The sequence below is a fragment of the Podarcis liolepis genome, assembly GCF_965112155.1.
Source record: "Podarcis liolepis genome assembly, chromosome: 10".
NCBI lineage: Eukaryota > Metazoa > Chordata > Lepidosauria > Squamata > Lacertidae > Podarcis > Podarcis liolepis.
In genome coordinates this window covers 56,963,286-56,986,864 of record NC_139562.1, presented here as the reverse complement: position 1 = coordinate 56,986,864, position 23,579 = coordinate 56,963,286, and the positions used below count along the sequence as shown (strand labels likewise).

The following is a 23,579-nucleotide window of genomic DNA, read 5'->3' as shown; positions in this document are numbered from 1 at the left end:
AACACCTCACAGGCCTTTTTGTTTCTAGTCCTTTAGTCACAACATCCCCCTCCCCAACTTTCTTCAACCTTATTTCTCAGCTTTGCATTGTGTCTTCAAGCCTGCCTTTATTCCACCATCCTAGCTCCTAGTCAGGACCCTGTGCAGATCAGTACCCTTGATTTTCTCTCTCTCCCGGCCTGCTCCACACACCTTCCTAATTTAAAACAGTCGATCTTCTCTGCCCATCTTTCCTGCAGAATTGTGTCTGGCTCCATCTATTCTTCCCTCAGGTTCCTGTATTTAGGTCCGCAGCCAACAATGTGCTTTGCTTCTGCCAACACTTACTTAGCTTCCCTGCCTCTTCTCACTACCCCGCCTCAAATCTCCTTCTCTCCCCTATGGTTTCAGTACCAGCCAAACTGACCTTTCGCTTTCTCAAACTGATGGATACGTTCTATAAACATCCTGTGTTTCATTCCCCTGCATTTAAGCCTTGTAAATGTTCTAAGACCTCGCATCGGTTCGAGTAATAGATGCCACGGGCTCCGTCATTCCTGCTGCTGCCACAAAATCCCTTCGCACATTTCAGTATAGATGATGCTTTGTTCCCATATTATGCAAATAGACTGCACACTGAAGCAAAATGGTTCTGACTAATCCGTACGTCACCATTTGCTTGCTTTCTAAGAAAGATCTAATACAAGGGAACACTGTTTACTTGTGCACTTCAGATAAAATTCGACCTCAAAGTGGAGGAAAAGTAATTACAATTCAGGGTTCTGTAACAGAATAGAAACAGAATAGAAATACCTTATTGTCACTGTACCACTTGTTTACAGTGAGATTAAACGAGCCCCCCCCCCCGCACAATCTCTCAGCCCTTGTTACACTCTCTGCTGTCTTACAGCCACCAACCCTGAACATCAGCTGCAATGTTGCTGTCTTCCATTCAGCAGCCTCACGGCCCACATTTTTATAAAGAATTCAGCTATACAAAAGCTTATTTCAAAATGCTGTGAAATACTACATGGCATGGGGAGGGGTAATATTTAGTACACATACAACACACACACACACACAAAGTTTGCAGCCACAATGTGTGAACAATTCCTTCTTGCTTCAAAAGTATGGTTCTGTAAATCAGAATCAATGTCTCCAAATTTTTATGTGTCATAATGGTGATTTACCTCCACGGTTGTGTTGTCAGGACAACTTCCACAAAGCGTTAGAAAAATCTAGCCTGTGCCAAATTTCCACAGCAAACGTGGATGTGATGTTGAGACAGAGCCAGTAGCTATACACAAGTTCAACGCTTGGTGAGCATATACAACTCTGGTGGTAATTTGGCATTCAGCCTGCAAGGGAAGAGGTGCAGGTACACAGGAAAGGGATATTCGCCTTACTATACAGTTTACCCTAGACCAAAAGCAGATGATTCAGGTTTATGGAAGGATCCTGTGACCTACTGCTACTGCAATAATTTGCAACTATGGGAGACACATCTCCCTGGGAGAAACCAGTCCTTTACTTTTTCCTATACTGCTCCTAAATCTCCCCTGCACACATGGGCATCCATGCTGCGGGGGGGGGGGGGAGTGCAAGGGAGCAATGTGCCTCCTGGATAACCCCCAGATTTCCAGCTTCCATTTTTTTAAAAGAGTAAGCTTCTAGCATTTTTAGAACCTGAGATAAAAGGCAAAATGCACGGGCACTGTTTTTTTCTGTGAAAAATTAGCCTGTTCCCTGCACCAGTGTTTTGCACACCCATCCCTGCACCTCAATCAACTCTGACAGCTGTTATAGTCAGCACAGAAGCACAGAGGTGCTTGTCACGAAGAGCTTGGGATCCTGGAGAAGACACAGTATTTAATAGGTGTCACAGTCAACCCAATTGTGACACAAATGCTACAAAAACAGAGTGAAATTAATCCATACAGTCGTACCTTGGAAGTTGAACGGAATCCATTCCAGAAGTCCATTCGACTTCCAAAACATTCAAAAACCAAATCGCAACTTCTGATTGGCTGCAGGAAGCTACTGCAGCCAATCAGAAGCTACAGAAGCCCTGCCAGATGCTCGGATTCCAAAAGAACGTTCACAAACTCGAACAATCACTTCACTTCCAGGTTTGCAGCGTTTGAGAGCCAAAGCGTCCGAGTTCCAGGGCGTTCGGGATCCAAGGTACAAATCTACTTGCTATACGCTAGTACCCTTTCTGCACCGATTTTCCACATTATAGAACTGACTCCAATACTCCCTGCAATACATGAATATCAGACTACCAGAAACTGCTTTGTACTGAGTCAATCCATTCACCTATCTGGGTCAACAGAGTCTACAATGACTGAAAGTGGCTCTTCAGAGTTTCAGACAGCGTTCCAGCACTACCTGGAAAAGCCAATGACTGAACCTGGAACCTTTTTGTTTTCAAAGCTACCTTTGAGCTATGCCCATTCCCAGCTCATAAGCATGATTATGACAGCTTTGAGGACGCCACTTTTCTGCTACAATGCACAGATCTTCATCAAGCTAGAGACAGGAAAGCAGGAGCCTTCGACACGCACACAGCCCCTAGCAGAAATGCAGCAGATTGTGTCTAGATGGTTAAAAATAAATGCATACAGTCATACCTCGGGTTACAGATGCTTTAGGTTGCGCACCGCGCTGAACCCAGAAGTACTGGAACAGGTTACTTCCGGGTTTCGACGCTTGCACATGCACAGAAGCGCCAAATTGCACCCGTGTGTACGCAGACGCGACACTGCGGGTTGCAAACGTGCACAGATCACATTCGCAACCCGAGCGTCCACTGTATTAAGTTTAGAGTAGAGCAGCTAGGCAAAAATGCAAAACAGATTAAGTGACATCAATGTTACTCTAAACAACTTTTATAAAATATCAAGTTCATACAAGCAAACACATTCATACTACATGGGCCTTTGGAAACAAAGAATATAACAATTCTAACAACTTATCTTAAAAGAATGTTGGTATTGTTTGTTACAGACAATACTATACCTTCTCTTGATATTGACACCAACTTTCACAATGATTTATTGTTAAAGGAACAAACCCCCAGAATCATGCTTCATCTCAGAATTTCCCTGAAAGATGAATCTCTTAAGTGTTTCTGGGATCGTTAAAAGAAATAAAGTCACCACTTACTGGATCTAGGTTCTTAAATAGAAGTATGTCTTTGCAAGCTTCTTGCAGTCTGTTTCTTTGATCATCTGTTTTGGGGTGAATAATCTGGAAGAAATAATTGCAATTTCTATTTCACTTCTCTTAGTCTTAAGAAAAATGATCCTAAAAGAGGCCAAAGGACAATTTAGATGAACACTCCTGGAAAGCGAGATATAAATCATACTACTAAACAAATATTGTCAGGGAAATAACTGAGACTTTCAGAATTTTAAATCAATCTCAAATTAAAAAGACACAGCACTGGAATGATGAAAGGAAACTTTAGTCTTTGATTCCTATCAAAGGGAAATTACAGTAAAGATGATGGTGAAAGAAAGGGGTTTTTAAATTTATATTCTAACACATTTTTCAAAAACTTATATGATACAACTTCTATTAAGGAGTGTGTTTGCATATTTCCTGAATTTGTCTTCCAACAATACAAACATACATTTAGTCTACAAAGTCAACATACCCTTGATTCAGTTTCATCCTCTTCTTCATCAGGATTATAAGCTTCTGCGCACACTACAAAAACAACGAAAATATGAACTGAGTTTCAAACCAAATGCTCTCAGAATTCTATTTTGAGACCAACATTCAATGGTGAACATTTAGAATTGTGTTATTTTGTTGTAGCTTGTTGTTTATCGTCTTGCATTTCTCGAAAGAAATGCACCTGAAATGAACAAATTGAAACAATTACTGGTATATTTAAAAAGAAAGAGAGACTTTATGCAAATATATGATTCCCTTTGTATATTTCTTTCATTGGGCCAAAAGAAGCCAGCTCCTTCAATCTTTCCTATGGAGTATCTTCTAGATTATTCCAATAAATTTTGACCAGGCTCAAAGAAACACAGGCCTCAAAGTGAGCACCTTGGTAGTATGCCAGTCCCACTACCCAACACTCTTGTCTCATGCAAGCTGAGATGCAGGCAAAAGGGTTCATTAACCCTCTTTTCTCCCCAGTGCAAATAACAAGTTTCGACTGTATTTCTTGAGACACCTCACTGCCATTTCCCTATGATTTGGCTTGTGCATGGCAACAAGAGGCGAAGAGGTATAAAATAGATGCTCCACCGAAGCGACATTTGTGTGCCTGTTTCTGCTGCTGCCATCATGTGAATGAAGAAGTATGAAGATGGATGCCACACACAAAAATGCAAAATGCAAATGCTCAGAAATACTTGGTTCCTGATTATTATATTGTGCAAGTGCCAGAGTTCTGTCCCAGCAATGGAAGAAAATTCATTGCTAAGCACCAACATTTCCAGGATTGAACCATGACACACAGAACAGATGCCCCTGAGAGTCCTGGCTGGAATGGGTTGGCTCCACCTACTAATGCACAAATCCCTTCTATATCAAACTAGTGAGGCCATCCTGGGCACATCCAGGAATTTGCCTATATCCGTCTGTCATATGTTAGAAAGCACACAGCACCATATTCAAAACTTGTGATTTTATTTTAATTTCCTAGGTGTAGAAGTCTGAATACCAGCCATGTCTACGTAAGCATCTTCTCTCCTACTTCCTATTTCACATTCCGTAACACAATAGATTCCATCACAAAATGTCTGCACAGCATTTTGTCACAATACATGTTACAAGAGGCACCATCTTAAAACAGGCATTCCCTCCTGTGTATGGGTTTTTCTCAGCACACCTTTTTAAGCAAAATATTTTAAATTGAAACAATCAGCCAACGAAACGTTGCAGTCCAAGGTTTCAAGTCACCACAGTTCATTCCTCACCAATTATTTGTTTATCAAACTGGCAGCATCGCCATTTTTGAAGCTGTACCAAGGTTTACGTTCTTCTGTGAGCCGTTTGCACACTTGGCCAGAAGCGTAGTTGTTTGCTTACAATATCTCACAGCTGGTATCTGGCTGCATATATATCGTAACATAAAAGTTCAGCCAATACTTCTTCCACACAAGGTATTTCTTTGTCAATCTGCATAGCGTTGCGTTAGGACTACCTTGCCTTAGAAATGCTAAATTTCTTCTTATTCAAATCCTTGAGCATATCCAGGACTATATATTTTATGTGAAGGAAATCATAAAAGTTATTTTATGTTCGACAGTAGCTCCTGATATAAATTAAACAAGGGAAATCAAATGCTCTAAAACAGTGGTTTTCAACCAGTGTGCCTTAGCACCCTGGGGTGCCTTGAATGACGGTCTGGGGTGCTGCGGGCAACACTGGCCTCTGTCCCTCTTCCCTTCCCTTCATCCTCTGATGCCCTCTTGCATCTCTGCCACCCAAAGGCTTGCACAACTGTTTGTTGCAGCAGCCCTGGCTACAAGCTCAGCAGGTAAATGGTGCCTCTGGGGCTGGCCAGGGGTTGCTGTTGGGAATGGACAGACAAGTCCCAGGCCCCTGCAGGACAGTGTATGGAGGCACCTCTCTTGGGGGCTGGGCAGGGGGAGCAGCTCAGAGACCAGGGCAGCAGCAGCAGCTGCCTGGAGGACTCCCGAGGAGAGGGGAGGCTGAGGGAACATTCCACAAGGAAGGGTGTTCTAAAAAGGGTGAGGGGCTGCCAGCTCTGCAGGCAAGGGGTGACGCAACTGGGCTCCTGAGTCCCACAGGGCTGCTGCAGAAAGAATGCAGTTGGTCAAGGGAGCCGTGGACCCAAAAGGGTTGAAAACCTCTGACCCGAAGCATTTTTAACACCATCAGCCATAGCCCCTATGTTGTCACTTGATAGCTGCACGTTCGTAGCCTTAGCAGCCAGCAGTCCCAAATAACTGCATTTATAAGTTTCCTTTTGTAGGTCTCATATACACAACCATTCACCTCATTAATCCTCACACCAGTCCTGCAAGTGAGGTTTCTTTTCCCAAACTTTAAAGCGGAAGCACTGACGTATCCAAGACAAAAGTGCACAGGAGAGCTGAGATGTGAATTCTAGTCACCCTAGGGAGGTCCCTCATGAATCACCAAAGGACAGGGCTAAGAAGAAGAAGAAGAGTTTGGATTTGATATCCCGCCTTTCACTCCCCTTCAGGAGTCTCAAAGCGGCTAACAATCTCCTTTCCCTTCCTCCCCCACAACAAACACTCTGTGAGGTGAGTGGGGCTGAGAGACTTCAAAGAAGTGTGACTGGCCCAAGGTCACCCAGCAGCTGCATGTGAAGGAGCGGAGACACAAACCCGGTTCCCCAGATTACATGACTACCGCTCTTAACCACTACACCACACTGGCTCTCAAAAAAGAACTTAACCTTGCATATACTAAGTTATATGCACGCATGCAAATTCAGAAACTAGAATTTAAACAGAAATGCAATACCTCTCATTACATGGGGGAAGACTCTGATCATGTGACCTGCTCATTCTTCTGCCTAGGGGTTAACTGCTGGTAGGCAAGGCCCTACTGTTCTCCTTTATCTTTCAACAGGACTTGGACCAGACAGCCCTTTAAACAGATGACCTTCTTCTGAAAGCAGGATACACCACTACCCCGGGCTCCCCAGTTTGAATTCGTCACTGTTTAGTAGGCCACAACAGCAACCCAATAAAACATGAGCCTGAGGATCGATTGGTTCATTTATTCACTCATTCAGAAGAGTATCTCTCCAGAACTCTTGGGGGTCTCTGTGTTTGGGCTGAGATGGAGTTGCCAGTTGGCCAAGATGGCTGCAGCCTTGGCTCTTAGCCATTTGGGGCTCCATGTACTTCTCTTTGAGGGCAGTCTTGTACCACCAACTACTGTTTTCTCCCATGGCTTGCTTTAAGTATGCAAGAGTATATGCATGCATTCCATTTTGGAAACATCATGTTTGCAGTGGCTGCAAAAATCATAATGAGGTGAGGACGGGTTTGCTTGTTTATTAAAAAAAGTTCTAGGCTACCCTTTAATAAAACTGTCAAAAGTGGTGTACAGGTAAATAATAGAAACAGTCACAGTATACATGGAACAACCGCATGGAAAAAATATTCAGCAAAAGGATAAAAGCTAATCAGCCTAGTTACATTCCACAATGGAAGGCCTGGGAAAATGGAAACAATCTTTGCCTAACTCCAAAAAAAGACAACACAGTTGGGCGCCAGGCAAGCCACTCCATAAACAGCTTGCCTGAAAAGGCCTTCTCTGTCTGGTCATCAGCCACCTAGCTTCAAATAATGTAAACTTTTGGGGAAAGTTATAAAAATCCAAAGCTTAAGCAGCTGTACCATTGCACATGCATCTACATACAGTGTCTATTTTGGGGAGAATGGGGCTTTTAGCAGTCATGATTTTGTGCAAGGTGAAATTCAAGAACTGCATCAATCACTGTAGTACAATAGGTCCTGTACTGCAAGAACAAATGGAAATAAGATTACTTTAGAAGCTAATCAAGATGGAAATAGGTGGCTCTAAGGTTACAGAGAAGGTAATGTTATTCATACTGTAAATCATCTTCTTGGTGGAAAGGAAAAATTAAGAGTAATTTCAATGCCCAATAAATAATGCATGAGATCACTTACATAATCAGAAGATGGGGAAATGAACTGAATCAATAAGAATGTCATAATTTCTACAGTATTAAATAAGGATGAGGGGAAATCATAAGTTCCTCATAACAGATCATCCTGGTGATTTTAATAGGTTTCCCACTAAACGCAGAATACCGTTCTGCAAATTTCCATCTAAGTGGTCAGTCCTTGGTTTCATTTTGATAGAGCAGATTTTTAAACATGCATAGAGCTGAATCCAGGCTGAGGCTGCAATGTTATGAACACCTGAAAGCAGGGGAGCCTGGCAAGGAGGGGAAGCAACCATGCATGTGGCCCCCTGCCAACGGTGTTGCTGCACCAACTGGGAGGTGGAAGGGTGAGGCAGTGGGGAGATCAGCATGATCAAAGAATCATAGAGTTGGAAGAGACCACAAGGGCCATCGAGTCCAACCCCCTGCCAAGCAGGAAACACCATTAGAGCACTCCTGGCATATGGTTGTCAAGCCTCTGCTTAAAGACCTCCAAAGTAGGAGACTCCACCACACTCCTTGGCAGCAAATTCCACTGTCAAACAGCTCTTACTGTCAGGAAGTTCTTCCTAATGTTTAGGTGGAATCTTCTTTCTTGTAGTTTGGATCCATTGCTCCGTGTCCACTTCTCTGGAGCAGCAGAAAACAACCTTTCTCCCTCCTCTATGTGACATCCTTTTATAGATTTGAACATGGCTATCATATCACCCCTTAACCTCCTCTTCTCCAGGCTAAACATGCCCAGCTCCCTTGGCCGTTCCTCATAAGGCATCGTTTCCAGGCCTTTGACCATTTTGGTTGCCCTCCTCTGGACACGTTCCAGTTTGTCAGTGTCCTTCTTGAACTGTGGTGCCCAGAACTGGACACAGTACTCCAGGTGAGGTCTGACCAGAGCAGAATACAGTGGCACTATTACTTCCCTTGATCTAGATGCTATACTCCTATTGATGCTGCCCAGAATTGCATTGGCTTTTTTAGCTGCCACGTCACCACAGAATCATGCCAACGTTCACCAGCAAGCACAGCAACACCACTCAAGGATGTGTGGCTGGCAACATCAAACCTGCCATGTGGGAATCCCTTGCAGATGACCACAGTGCCTGGAGAGCGTCAGGTCATGCATCCATAACAGTGACCAGAGGAGGAATGATTGCCGGGAGGAGTGCAGAGAAGAAACGCCATAGTGCATCTGCAGCAGCACAACTGGACGCCTTCATCTGCCCCAGCTGCAACGAAACAGGTCTCTCCTGTATTGGTCTCTAGAGCCACAGCGAGCGCGGCAACCTTCCGACAGCTTGACCTCGCCCCCAAAGGCACACTCCTCCGAGACAGATGGATGCCAACATCATTTGAAACGAGTTCTTTACCACGGAACCCAACAAAACACCATTTGTCTGACCTACAAAGCACTACACAGATGAATGTTTGAGCATTTTATACGAAGCTTGGCCTACCAACAGAAAAAGAAGGATGTTTTCTCACTTGTGGGGCACCTACCCTGAGGAATCCACAGTTCTGCCCAGTGTTAGAAACTGGGAGAGAAAAGCTAGGAGCCAAATGGCTTCTGGGACTTGGGTTGTGGGCGCCAAAAGAGAATGTCTAGTTGCCACTGGGGGGGGGGGGAGGGGGTCGGCAACACTTTTTATTTATTATTTTGATAAGCAAAATAAGCAGTTCACATAAGTGACTACATTTTTAGCAATTTCGTGTTTACAATAAAAATACTGGTACCATGCTTCAGTTTTCAAAACACTCAACTCCTTATTGTTAAACTCCTTAACATATTGTCTATCCTTAACATAGACTTTAAGGTGTCAAGTAATCCTTGAGTATTGGCCAGGCGCAAAAAATGGCACCCAGACTTTATGAGGTGCTCGCAAATGGAGAATTTTTAGACGCAAAATGCGCCTGGTGCCCTGCTAATTTCCCACCTATTCTGTGAGGTAACAAAATGATCCCATGTAGTATGTAAGGGGCTGCAACTGAAGGAGGATGAAATAATAATAATAATAATAATAATAATAATAATAATAATAATAATAATTTATTATTTATACTCCGCTCATCTCTCATCTGGCTGGGTTTCCCCAGCCTCTCTGGGTGGCTTCCAACAAAGATTAAAAATACCATATTTCCTCTATAAGACTCACATTTTCCCTCCAAAAAAGTAAGGGGAAATGTGTGTGTGTGTCTTATGGAGTGAATGCAGGCTGCGCAGCTATCCCAGAAGCCAGAACAGCAAGAGGGATTGCTGTTTTTACTGCACAGCGATCCCTCTTGCTGTTCTGGCTTCTGAGATTCAGAATATTTTTTTTCTTGTTTTCCTCCTCCAAAAACTAGGTGCATCTTGTGGTCTGGTGTGTCTTATAGAGCAAAAAATATGGTACATTAAAACACCAGTCATTAAAAACTTAATTAAACAGGGCTGCCTTCTATACCATGACTATATCTGATCAAAGAACCTATGTTTACTTTTTATTTAATGAGAAGACCTAGTTTGGGACTAACAGCAACCCGCTGTGTAGGTGTGGGGCTAACATTCCTTTCTGCACCCTTTCCTTTATTTTCTCACTGCCCCTTGCAGCGTTCCAAGGCCCGCCTGTAACTCACACTGTCCTAGTTCCAGATGTTATAAACAAGGCTCTAAAAGCTTAAAATAACCATGTTTGAAAGTTACCAGATTACTATACAATTCCATGTGTTTCGTGTCTCTATTAGTGATCTTGTCAGCTGTCAGGTGTGAAGGAAAAGTTTGTTTGCTGAGCAGTTTGAGTCGCCAAGTGTTTTTTCCCCTGCCAGCAAACAGTTAACTTGCAATGGCTCCTGATGGGCCACAGTTCCAAGGGAGGCAGTTGGCAGTTGGGGGGGGGTCACCATCATGTATTGTGTGTTTCTTAACTGAACTTGTTCTTAAAAACTTGTGTGGTAATTTTTGTTGTTGTCAGTTAAACTGGCATGCCTAGAGCTTGTGGCAGCAGTGAGCGGAACTAAGAACGACCAGGGGCTTGACTTTTCCAGCCAAAATTTAAGTTACAAAAAAATCTTAATTTACCTTGTGAATTCACATAATTTTAGCAGGTACTGGTGCTGCTGCAGATTAATTGGTGGCCGTGGTGGGATTCCAGAGCATAAGGTGGTTTGAACATGTGCCATAATGGCTTCATACAAGCCTCACAGTTTGTTGGAAAGTGATATAGAGTAGGTATGAACACATGGGCTTGTTATTCTAGTCTTCTTTCTCATTTGCAAGGTTAGCCACATCGCTAGTTAGCGTCCTATTTGCTTCTTCGAGCGATCCTGTTGTGGCATCTTTTTCAGCAAGTTCCTGCTTATGCCTTGCCATCATTTCTTTAATTTCTAACTCCTTCATGATCTTTTCCCTTTCCAAATCAGAGTACTGTTCTTCAGCAATGGGGCGAGCCAACTGTTCTGAATCGGCTTTCGTTAACGTGATCTCAAGTTGTGCTGCCAAAGAATCTCTTTTGTCCTGCAACTCTGGCAATTTTTATTTAATTTTTTGCACTTCTTTACTGAGCTTTGCCTTTTCTTCGCACTCTTCTTTTAGTTCTCGAACTTGCGTTTTATAGAGTGTGGAAAAATATTGTTCTGCTTCAAGTTGGTCCTTGAGGCCTTTAGCATCTTGATGTTCCTTGCTAAGTTCATTATTCTGCTTTTCTAAACTGAGTTTGATTTCCAAAAGCTTACTTCATCATCACCTTCATCACTAAAATTTTGTGAACTAACAAGGTAAAATTAAGACCTTTTAATAACTTAAATTTTGGCCGGAAAAGTCAAGCCCTTGGTCGTGCTTAGTTCCACTCACTGCTGCCACAAGCTCTAGACATGCCAGTTTAACTAATAACAACAAAAATTACCACATAAGTTTTAAAGAACAAGTTCAGTTAAGAACCACACAATACACAATGGTGACCCCCCCCCCCGCCAACTGCCTCCCTTGGAACTGTGGCCCATCAGGAGCCATTGTGAGTTAACTGTTTGCTGGCAGGGGAAAAAACAATTGGCAACTCAACCTGCTCAGCAAACAAACTTTTCCTTCACATCAGGTCTCAAGAAACACAGTATCTCTCTCCCTCCCCCCCCCCCGCCCCCAATTTCTAGCCTCTTTTCTACTGTGCCAGTAAAGAGCTGGGGGGAAAGGATTCAGAGTGCAAGACAAGAGAGGATTCAGTCTAACCCAAACACCTGATAAATATGAAATACACCATTTCAGCAGAGACAGCGGATTTCTGGCAAGCAAAGACTCTACCGAAACAATAAAAGAAGCCACGTCTTCCAGGACATTCTAACAGGTGAGCAACACGTTTCCTCCATTATGTATTTGCAATGCCAGCTGCAAATATTTGGCAGAGACTCTGCAATTTAAAAACTAGCTGTCCACCTTAACTTTTAAGCCCAGTGCAGGCATAACAACGCTGATCTGTTAACTGATCCAGAGCGGGCAGCGGTCTTGCGGGCAGCTTCCTCTGCACAAGCCCCTTTCGTTTAAAAGAATGAGAATTATACAAAAGCACAGCTGATCTGCTTTCTGACGCTCCCATTCATTTCCACTGGAGATGTTCCCAATCCAATATGCCCACTGGTTATAAATATCTGGTACAATAATTAGGCTTACTTGGATGGAAGCAATTTGAGAGCTGCTACTCCGCCAAGCCCTCGTTATCAGGGGCAGATCCCTGTCTTCTCAGAAGGTGGCGAACGATTTCTCTCATACTGCTTGCTTCAAGTGTTTTTCCACACATGCCTATAGCATCTTTAAGCTCATAGAGAAAGAGTTCTATTTCTATATGAAATAATTTTTACATCATTCAAGAGACCTGCTTACATCACCTCAAAGGGTTCTCCCCAATGCTGAACATTAATTGTTCCACACGAATGCCTTCGGCATATTTTTTGAAAACACTCGAGATGTTAGCAATACTTCAGTTTCAATTGTTCATTACTGTACCATTTTGTTCTCAAATCTTCCTACACCTAGCAATAATAATAATAATAATAATAATAATAATAATAATAATAATCATCTAGGCACAGTTTATACTAAATGGGGACTATGGAAGGAATGCAACATAAAATTATGTTGATCATTCCATCATGGCAAGCATTTCCATATCTCCACTCTCTTTCCTCCAGATCATCCAATCTGTGGATTCCTCCAAAGACCATTTTGGGCAACAGAGGGGAAGGGGAAAGGAGAAGCCCCTTCAAACAAGAGGAAGTCCTTGTGCGGGCTTCCACTGACAAGATTCATCCATCTAATCCTGCCCTGTTCTGGTCTTGGGAGGTGCTCCACAGCAAGATGAGGCCACAAGACCCTCACTGATCACGGTCATCGACAAGAACCTGTGTTTGGGAACAGGACACAAGTTGCTTAAGGCCCTCCAAAATCACAGACTGAGAAAGTCAGAATGCAGGATGACCACAGCGCCATCAAGGAGCACAGCGTTCATTGACATTTCAATTAGGGGCATTTTCTAAAATCAGCACATTGGTGCTGAGCAACTTGGCAGCTTTGTGAAATGGCTGGACTTTATGTTCGGGGCACTCGTATTCATCATTAATATATTCTGCAATGACCATCCAGTTGCCTTATGCCAAGTCAGATCGCTGGTCCACCCACTGCATAACTGTCTCCTTCAGCATTTAACAACATGGTGCCTTCCAGATGTTTTGGACTGTGACTCACATTAAAGATAGAGGTAAAGGACCCCTGGATGGTTAAGTCCAGTCAAAGGTTTTCTATTGGGAATAGTACCAGGAAGCCTAAAGGAAGAAGACAAGACATTACATTTATAAGCAACAGTAGCCGCAAGGCTATTGATTGCGAAAAATTGGAAAAGTGGTATTATACTGACAAAAATAGAGTGGCTTGCCAAATTATTGGAGTACTATAATATATCCAAAACAATGGGAGAATTTGGAAGGATCTCAAAAGAGAAGATAGACAGGGACTGGAATGTGTTTAAAGGATACTTGCAAAACCATATCGAAAAATCAGAACTCCTATGAGAATAAACAAGTTCCGTTTCAAATATTGAAATACTAAATAAGATGGATAACAACGTGTAATAGAAAAAGAAGTATGAAATTAGGTTAAAGGTGTGTGAAAGAAAGTAATAGAAGTGGAAAGAAATTGCAGTTGAGTAGATTGGAAGTCTAACACAAAGATGGGTGAGGGGTGGTGGATGGTGATGGGAAAAGGAATTATCTGTGGGATTGAGTGTAGGTATGTTTGAACATTTTTAAGGATTGTATGAAATGTATGTTTGTATGCTTGTATATTTGCAATATATGTGTATTAATGCTGAATTATTTTAACAATAAAAACTTTTCAACAACAACAAAAAAAAGTCCAGTCAAAGGTGACTATGGGGTTGCGGTGCTCATCTCACTTTCAGGCCAAGGGAGCCCGGAGTTCGTCCACAGACTCACTTTTTTTTTTACTCACGTTAGCCCCAGCCATCAAGGCCAGACTTTGCTTGTGGTGAAGGGCAGGATATACAGTGTTAAAAAATCAACCAATTCCTTTCACTGGTAGTGCCAAGGGATCGAACCTGGGATGTTCTGCATGCTGTGGTCCAGCTTAAGCAATTTGGGCTTACAGGACTCTGGATAAGCTCAGCTGGATAGACTATGGTGCTGATAACACCAAGGTTGCAGGTTCAATCCCCAAATGGGACAGCTGCATATTCCTGCATTTTAGGGGATTGGACTAGATAATCCTCATGGTCCCTTCCAGTTCTATGAATTTAGATTTCTAGTGTCTAACAGGTTAAATAATAAATTTACAGAGAGAAAATTCAAACCCAATGAGCTGTTCCTGCTCATGTGGAGGGTGGGGAGTAAAAATAAATAAATATCCTTTTGGAAACCAACTCTCATACTGTGGGGACCCTAGAGTGCCTTAAACTTGGGAATAAACTTTCTGGGAGATGCAGAAGACTTCTGTGTAAATTAAGCAGAAGCTCACAAAATGAAACCGTGGGCATCTGACAGTGACTGGCCACTGTAAGAACAGTTTGCTTAGCTACATGGGCCACAGGCCTGATCCAGAAGGACTCTTCTTATGTTAGCCTAGTGTTACGGTTATAAAAATATGAGCAGATGAAGAGGATGAGCAAAAACTGCAGAAGAAGTGGGTTGAGTATCAATTGTCATGTAAGCACAAATAAGCCGATTATCTGAACGACGTTGAGAAAACATGTAACTACACCAAGAACTGCAAATTTTCACATGGTTGCATAACTCTTAGCATCTGAACATTAATTAGAACAAACTAATGCTAAATGTTACATAAGCACACTAATGAGTGATGAAAAAACAGCAAACCATATTCATCAAGTTAGAAATTTTGGCTTCCATTTTGTGTTTGTTTTGCTTTCAAGGCTTTTCCTCGAAAGCTGTTAGCACTCATCCAGTTTAATTAGGTTTTTAGTTTTCCACTAGAAATATAAAAGGGGGAGGGAGGGATGGAGAGGGGGGAGGGAGGGAAGCTTCCTGCTGTACATAATTTCACTTTACACCATTTGACAGTTGGGGGGGAAATTCTAGGTGTTCCAACTTTTCTTCCCTGTTTGTAATGAGGAACAGGTAAAAATAAAGCAAATCAGAATACCCTCTTAGCTTCCACTCATGAAACAAACCTTGACAGACCAACAGAACAACCCAACCTGCTCCCCGTTGTGCTGGGCTGGGGTGTACACAGAGTGAACGCAGGCATCCCTCCACACAGCTTTCCTGGCTAAGCTACCCTACCACTGGCTGCCAGTTGTGGGGAGGGGTTCCTGCTGATGGAATTCCTGCCAGCAAGTGTCTGCAAAATGGCAAGCTCAAGGCCAGAGAAGGGGTCACTGTCACCATTGCCATGAAGAAGCGTTCCACTGCCATGAAACAAGACACTCAAGGGCGGGGTGCCAAGGATCCTGAGTTGGTATCACTGCTGCCAGGGTGGTATCAGGTCCTTAACAGGCAACTGTCTTGATATAAGATATATGCACAGCTGCTAAAAACAATTTCCTGCACCTGCAACGCACCTGAATCACATCAACTTCAGCTACTCAGAAGTTCGTCAAGAGAATATGACAGAAAAAGCATTGCCTACTTTCTAACCCTCAAACGCTATTTATATCTTCCCCGTTTCAGCTCAGGGACATAAAACTATACAACGTTATCTGATTCAATTAATTCCTGCTAACATTAAACTCCATTTGCGTTGCTAACCTAGACATGCTGACCCTGTTTCTCCAGAGGTCTGTGTTCCTCCCAAATGTCCTATGGCACTGTCTGATTTCAAATTCTAACCAGATTACTCCAAAGTTATTTTCCTTGTTTTAATGTTCAGGATATATCACAGGCTTCCAAACTGACAAATAAATAAATAGGGGGCGTTTGCTCCTACAAAATTTCCAAGTAATTTCATTTCAACAGCAAACACCTCTCTAAAAAGCTACAATAAATGAGGCTTTGTCATTTCCTCATCTAACAATTATTGGGGACCCTACACCAAAGAATTCTGAAGGATGCACATAGAGCTATTAGTATTAACCATGCATTAAAACTCATATGAATACTGCATATCAAACCATCCTACTGAGAGTATACCCAGTGAAATTAATGGACCTAAGTTAGTCATGCCTATTAATTTTTGGGGGCCTACTTTGAGTAGGACTACAACCTATTGTTGTAGGGTGGCACTGTGGTCTAAACCACAGAGCCTAGGGCTTGCCGATCAGAAGGTTGGAGGTTCGAATCCCTGCGACGGGGTGAGCTCCTGTTGCTCAATCCCAGCTCCTGCCAACCTAGCAGTTTGAAAGCACATCAAAGTGCAAGTAGATACATTGATACCGCTCCGGCGGGAAGGTAAACGGCGTTTCTGTGAGCTGCTCTGGTTCGCCAGAAGCGGCTTAGTCATACTGGCCACATGACCCAGAAGTTGTCTGCGGGCAAACGCCAGTTCCCTCGGCCTATAGAGCAAGATGAGCGCCGCAACCCCAGAGTCGTCTGCGACTGGACCTAATGGTCAGGGGTACCTTTACCTTTACAACCTATTGTAAATAATCTGAAAAGCCCCAACTGCGAAATCTAGCAGCCAACCTTTCCCCCCACTTGAACTATTTAATAAACTATAACAGCAAAGCAAAGTACCACGGGTCTCTCAGTATCCTTGAAAGAACGGTATTGACTGAAGTCTTGTATTATTGCAGTGAATGTGCAATCGTGATCACTGTGACTGCCACATACTTTAAGCAACTCCTTTCAGAAGCACCTAACATTGTTTCATTCTTTGTGTGAATGCCACCAAAAATTTAAAAAAAGCAGTTCGCCAAGAATATTGTGCAGCTTCACTAAGCTTGTTTATAGAATCAAAAGATTGTTAAGAGGGGAAGAGTATTGTCATGCCAGCTATGAATTTATAACAAACGAGCAGCATATGTAGCATGAAAGATAAGAGCACAAGAATGTGAAGGCTTCCATTCATTTATCTAATTTAGCTACATCTGAACAGTACAATTCATTCAGACCCAGTACAGTCCTATTGCTTCCAGTTTCTTGCCACTCCTAAGAAATTGGAAGCAGCGAGTAGCATCCATCAGTCCGATTTTTCTTGTTTGTCGCAAACAGCCATTACAATATAGATCACAAGAAAGCAAAACAGGACAATCCAACAATAAGCTAAAACATATCAATTTTCAGAAGTACAATTTATCAAAACTTAAAATGGGAACATTCCCCCAAATCATTTAATTATTATTATTTTTTAAGTAGCCCACGATATGTTTCTCACTGCTAGTGAACATAAAGCTACTCTATAGGTAACACATTTGTTTATCCTGGCCAGCAAGCATGTAATTTCAAAGTCATCTGACTGACCTCCTAGAAAATTCTGAAAATCAATAGAAGCGTCAGTCCCGAGGTTGGAAGTATACAGGATATAGTGCACAGTGTCTTCAATCTGGCAAGAGGTTATCACACACTTCACTTTCCTCACATTCATTCTTCCCTGACAGTCTATGGCTAAACCATAGTTAAGGGTTACAGCTACACCAATCTTAACCACAGTTAATGCTAAATAAGATCCCTCTTCACTGGGGCTTATAGAATCATAGACTCACAGAATTGTAGAGTTGGAAGAAATCTCAACTAGCTCTTGCACTGGCCATCCAACCTCTGCTTGAAAACCTCCAAGGAAGGAGTGTCCATCACCTTCTGAGAGAGTCCATTCCACTGTCAATCAGCTCTTACTTTCAGAATTCCGCCCCCCCCCCCCGATGTTTAGTTGGAATCTCCTTTCTTGTAACTTGGAAGCCACTGGCTCCAGAGAAGGAGAAAACAAACTTGCTCCATGTTCCATGTGACTGCCCTTTAGATATTTGAAGATAGCTGTCATACTTCGCCTCAGTCTCCTTATTAAACCATTTCAAGCTCCATGGGTCAAAGTCAGGACAGGGGAAATTCTTGTTTATACCAAATGGCACTTATTCTACAAATCCCCCCTCTCTTAAACTGCTGTTCTTATGTGAAAGTCTGTAACTAGCTATGGAAAATGAGTTTTGCACTTTCAATCCTGAGGCCGCGATGCAGCGCACCAGATCTATTTTCAAGCATTTCACTGTCAAGCAGCTTTTTACACTAACCCTAAACTCTAAATGATTTTGGATGGAAATCCCCTGGATTTAGAAACTATTTGGGGTTGGCAATAGTTGTGCTAAAGGAAGCAAACTGGGTGAAAGATAAAGATTTGCAGAGGATTGATTTGTGTGGAACTGTGCCATCACAGCTGCTGAGACCAATTATAGCTATGCAAGATTTTTAAAAAGTTGTTAATAGTCACAGTATGTAGGCTGGAATATCTGCTAAATAATTAACAGCCTACATTATTGTCAGCAGGTGCTTCTGCAATTAACCTCTGGCTATTTAATTGGTAGCTGTGCCAAGAAAAAGCAAGTCATCCTTAAACGTGCATCCAATACTGAAACTCAAAAAAAACCCCCAAAATATCACAAATATACCGCTAGGTTTTGAAGAAAGAGAGTAAAGCAGATCCAATGTAGAAAGAAAGAAAGAAAGAAAGAAAGAAAGAAAGAAAGAAAGAAAGAAAGAAAGAAAGACACAGTCGAACAACCATTCTGATTTTAGGAGATTTACAGAAATTGTTTTTCCCAACTTTGCTTTTCTTGTGCTTAAACTTCACCTTCATTTAAGTTAAAGAAACAATGCTATTGGCTGTTCAAGAAATCTATTAGATAAAAACAGAACACTTTACAATACAAATGAGGTCCTTCACAAGTAACTTGACACTTTGCAACAGATCCTTTATAATGAGCTCTGCAATATTCTTCACTTTCTGGGTGACTATATAGAAAAATGATAAACCGGCAACTAGATTTACAGAGGTTGCCTAGATCAAAATTTACAGAGTAGAAGGCTTAAATCTATTCAGCATTCAGTCACAAATGAAACATCTTCATATTTTTGCTTTTAGTTTGTATTTAGGAACCTGATTCAAATGAATAAAAGTATTAAAGTTCAATCCTTGGTGAGCCTTCATATTGGTCTCTGACACTGGGGAAAGAAGGTGGCAGGTTGATAAAGTTGTTCACTCTGAAAATAATTGTGGAAGAGAACGGTATGTGTTTATGTCTCCTTGATCAAGAAAATATGTGTGTGTGTTCTCCTGTATGTTAGATATGATGAAAATATCTGAGGGTTCTGAGGTGCAAACATGTTTTTCTATCATTGCTGCACAACAGCCACTTCAAAACTCTTCATGCCAGTTGGACACGTATGCTGTAAACTTACAAAATGTCCAATGCTTTATTTATTATTTTACTTGGAGCGTTTGTACACCACTTTACAGCCCAAAAGGGCTCCCAGAGCAGCTTAAGGTAAAGGTAAAGGGACCCCTGACCATCAGTTCCAGTCGTGACCGACTCTGGGGTTGTGGCGCTCATCTCGCTTTATTGGCCGAGGGAGCCGGCGTACAGCTTCCGGGTCATGTGGCCAGCATGACTAAGCCGCTTCTGGCAAACCAGAACAGCGCACGGAAATGCCGTTTCCCTTCCCGCCGGAGTGGTACCTATTGATCTACTTGCACTTTGACGTGCTTTCGAACTGCTAGGTTGGCAGGAGCAGGGTCCAAACAACGGGATCTCACCCAGTCGCGGGGATTCGAACCGCCGACCTTCTGATCGGCAAGTCCTAGGCTCTGTGGCTTAACCCACAGCGCCTCCCACGTCCCATCCCTGAACAGCTTACATACAATCAAAACAAGACAGTCCCTACCCACAGGCCTTAGATTTAAACAAGAAAAACCCAAGGGACAGCGAAGAAAGAGGGGGGGAAGCCTGGGCACCAATTTCCTACACCGGATGTTCCTATGATGACCAGCTGGCACAGTTTGGAGGAAGGAGGTACCTGATGAAGCTGATGAAATGAGACCTAATTCCCATCTCCCCCATTGAGGCGGCTAGATTGGCTGCCCCCAAATGACAGTTGAGGGGAGAAGAGGCCTGATGGAGCTGGCCTGTCACAGCAGTCGATGGTGTGAGCTGTGGTTCACAACTCTCCCAATGAGTCTGTCCCCTGGCTAGTGACATTTCACTTTCTACTCCAACAAGGATCAGAAGAACCATGTGCAGTTTCTGAGTCACACGTTGGTCATAGGTTTTTAATAAAGCTTTTTTAAAAAACTAAACAAAACACCATTAAGCGCAATGAATTAATATTTGATTTTACATCCCTTTCTTTGATTAGCGTTTTGATTTCTCTCTCTCGTTATAAGACAATATTAGCATACTTAAATAAAATAGTGGGGAGCTTTGTTACAATAACAACGAAAGCATGCAAATACAGGAAACTCACCTGACGCCCTTCTAATGAACCGGTTTATCACTGGAGCTAAGAGAAACAAAAAAAAAGAAGATGTTTTGTTAGAAAATTCTCACAGAGTACTTTACAGAATACAGTCTCTTAGCTATGTGAAGTACATTTCTAACATACTGCAGTTACTACAGTTTGTTTGTTTGTGTGTGTGTGTGTGTGTGTGTATATATATATAAGGATTCATTCACAATGTTATTCTTATTGTTTGTATGTGCAAGGACTTTAACTCAGGAGTGTAATCAGCCATTTGCCAGCTAACGCAGGCTAGGTCCTGAATAACACAACTCCAGGCCTGGGAAAGTCACATTCTATCAGAAGAGCAGCCATGCTAGATCTCTCGAGGGCTGTAAGTGAGGGCACAGACAGCTGAAAGAGCATTATAACATTGTGACCATCCATTGAGACCTCATTTCCAATGACTTGAGAGGAGTGGGGATAGTTGCAAAAATTGATCTGCAAGCTTGACACAAGCATTTCTTAATGCAAAGTATTGTAACGCGAAGTATTGCTCACAATTAAAAATGTGTTTGCACTGAAAGAAAAAGTTCCATGATGTGCATCACTTCATAAATGATGTCAAGACTGCAGTGAGTTAAAAAGCATCGGCACAATGGAGGGAAAATGGGGGGGGGGGATTAAGTGTTACTCCCTCAAAATGTGGCTATTGGCTTCAGGCAGCCAGTAGTAACTCTTGAGATTCAAGTTCTCGGTCTCAGGGATGGGGAAGCTGTGGTTTTCCAGATGTTTCTGGGCTCCAGCTCCCCTCCCATCCACATGACCAAAGTAGCTCAGCTCATTTTATGGGGGGCGGGGAGAGGCTGAGTAGTGTAACAACCCTATAGTCCAGTGGTCCTTTCCTGATGTGCTGCAGTTGCATTTTTTAGGGAAATGAGGGAGGGAGCTGTGAAGTGGATTGTAGCAGCATTGCAACTACCGAAGGGATGAAGGGGGAGAATTGAGGGTTTCAGTGATGACTTGGGAAGCACAGGAGGAGAAGGGGGGGAAGTCCTATTGTACCGGCTCCAGCTGTTTAGTGGAATCAAACCCAAGGTCTAGTTGCCAGGTCTACCTCTCAAGAACTAAAGGAGGGATAGACCTGGAATACAACTTTCTCAGAGGCTAGGCCTAGCCAGGCTTCACCCCTGCTCAAAGCACCAGAAATGACAGGCCTGTTCTCAGATTTAACTTATGCTTTATTTACAGTATTTTCTGTACCACCACTCCGAAAAGACCAGCAGATGTCCATGGCCAGATCTCCTTTACAAAACTTGTGATGAAACACCTTTCATACATTTTGAATTTTCAGTTACTTGGTACAGCAGATAACTAGTCACGGGGTAGCAACATAAACAGTAAACGATCTATTTCCCCCCTCTTTTTTTACAGCAAACTATTTCTAAAGTGTTTATACTCGTTCTGCATTTATAGTAATCCCACTCTGCACTTAATAAAGAGTATGAGTAAGGTCACTGAATTTCAAATGTGTCTTTGAAATTTCCGTTTCTAATTACAGATGTACACTACTATTAAATGTTACCAAGGGAGAAATGTTACAAAATGCAAAATATAATTCTTTTTTGTTCTCCAGCTGCTCTTTCCTGTAGTATCTGCAATGCCGTTTCACCCTCCCTTGTACAGGATACTCACCTCAGGATTGCACTCACAGGCCATTCCCTACTGAATGGATTGGCTGGTGCACAAACAGCCCCTTCCATTATCAAAATGTTACATATTTATTTTGAAATATGTATCATGCCATGTGGCGTAATAGTGCCTCATGGTGACTAGCAATCACCATTCAAAAGAAACAACAACCAGTAATACATAATTGAATAAATGAAACCCACACTCTAGAAGCCTTAAAAAGATTTAAAGTAACACAATGCAGCTGCAAAACGCAAGCTGAAATTAAAGGGGTTTGGGATTTTTTTAGGGGTGGCCAACTCCCAAGAGACTGCGCAGTGATCTACCCCCTTTCTTGGGGTTAAGGTCAAAGTTGTTGAGGTTTTGGGGGTGCAGGGCAAATATGTTATATGTTGAGCTTTTTTTTTAGGGGAGCCAAAGTTGTTGGACACGCCATTCTTCTTCAGTGCACTAGCCCAATGGGCAACTTGCATTTTGCCACTGTTGAGAATGCCCTGCCCCTTGTTCCTGCAAAGCTAATTTAAATAAAGGACAGGACTCAGAGAAGGCCACCACCAAAATGTATTAGTGTATGTTTCAGATCAGGGTATATGGAGAAGGTTCTCCCTAGGGTACCTTGAACCAAGTGCATTTATGGCTTTAAAAGCTAATACAGTGATTGGGGGTGGGGTGGGAAGAATAACAGCAATGGACAACACTGCAGGGTTGCTGTGAATACAGTGGACACTCCGGTTGCAAATGTGATCCGTACAGGAGGCACGTTGGCAACCCGCAGCATCCGCAACCCACAGCGCCGCATCTGCACATGCGCGGGTTGCGATTTGGTGTTTCTGCACATGCACGAGTGCTGAAACCAGGAAGTAACCCATTCCAGTACTTCCGGGTTTCGGCGTGCCCATAACCCGAAAACACGCAACCTGAAGCATCTGTAACCCGAGGTATGACTGTACCATCTCATCATCACTCAAATCCCCAACCTGCACCATAGGAGTGAAATATTACTAGACTATATTACCAGTATAAAGTACTTTCTCAAACATCAGCCTGACTCCCACCCTGCAATACTCCAAGTGAACTATTGTTCCTTCATAGGTTTTTGTATGTGTTACTTATTTTGCTTTGCCAATTCATGAACAGTTGGGAGTGGGTGATGCTTATTCTGACTGGGTCTTTCATTCGTTTGACTTGATCTCATTCTCAAATGCATTTGTCCTCTGCAAAGTAGGTAATCCTTCACTGTTTGGCCTCGCTCTGTAAGAAGGACCCATGATCACCCCTTCTCTCTATATTATGGGTACATAAACCATACATCTGACGAAGTGGGCTCTTGCCCAAGAAAGCTTATGACACAAAAGATACCGCAAGACTCTGTTGTTTATAACCAAGAGAACTGCTG

At 42.6% G+C, this 23,579-nt stretch overlaps 1 protein-coding gene and 1 long non-coding RNA gene across 3 annotated transcripts in view; one reads left to right on the top strand and one right to left on the bottom strand.

Moving 5' to 3' along the window:
- The window catches only part of PRKAR2B (protein kinase cAMP-dependent type II regulatory subunit beta), a 61,352-nt gene that overhangs the window by 14,845 nt on the left and 22,928 nt on the right, over positions 1-23,579 (bottom strand). For both annotated transcript variants that reach the window (XR_014516612.1, XM_083463707.1), the window contains exons 2-4: positions 20,519-20,554; positions 3,641-3,693; positions 3,148-3,231 (exon numbers count right to left, since the gene is read on the bottom strand). Coding sequence is in view for 1 of the 2 variants with exons in the window: in XM_083463707.1 (XP_083319833.1) it covers positions 3,148-3,231; positions 3,641-3,693; positions 20,519-20,554 (173 nt within the window). In the remaining variant the exon portion in view is untranslated. The remainder of the gene's footprint in view (positions 1-3,147; positions 3,232-3,640; positions 3,694-20,518; positions 20,555-23,579) is intronic.
- Positions 10,250-13,959, top strand: LOC310687932. Its single transcript, XR_014516648.1, has 2 exons — positions 10,250-11,949; positions 12,791-13,959. It is a non-coding gene; the product is annotated as an uncharacterized lncRNA (long non-coding RNA).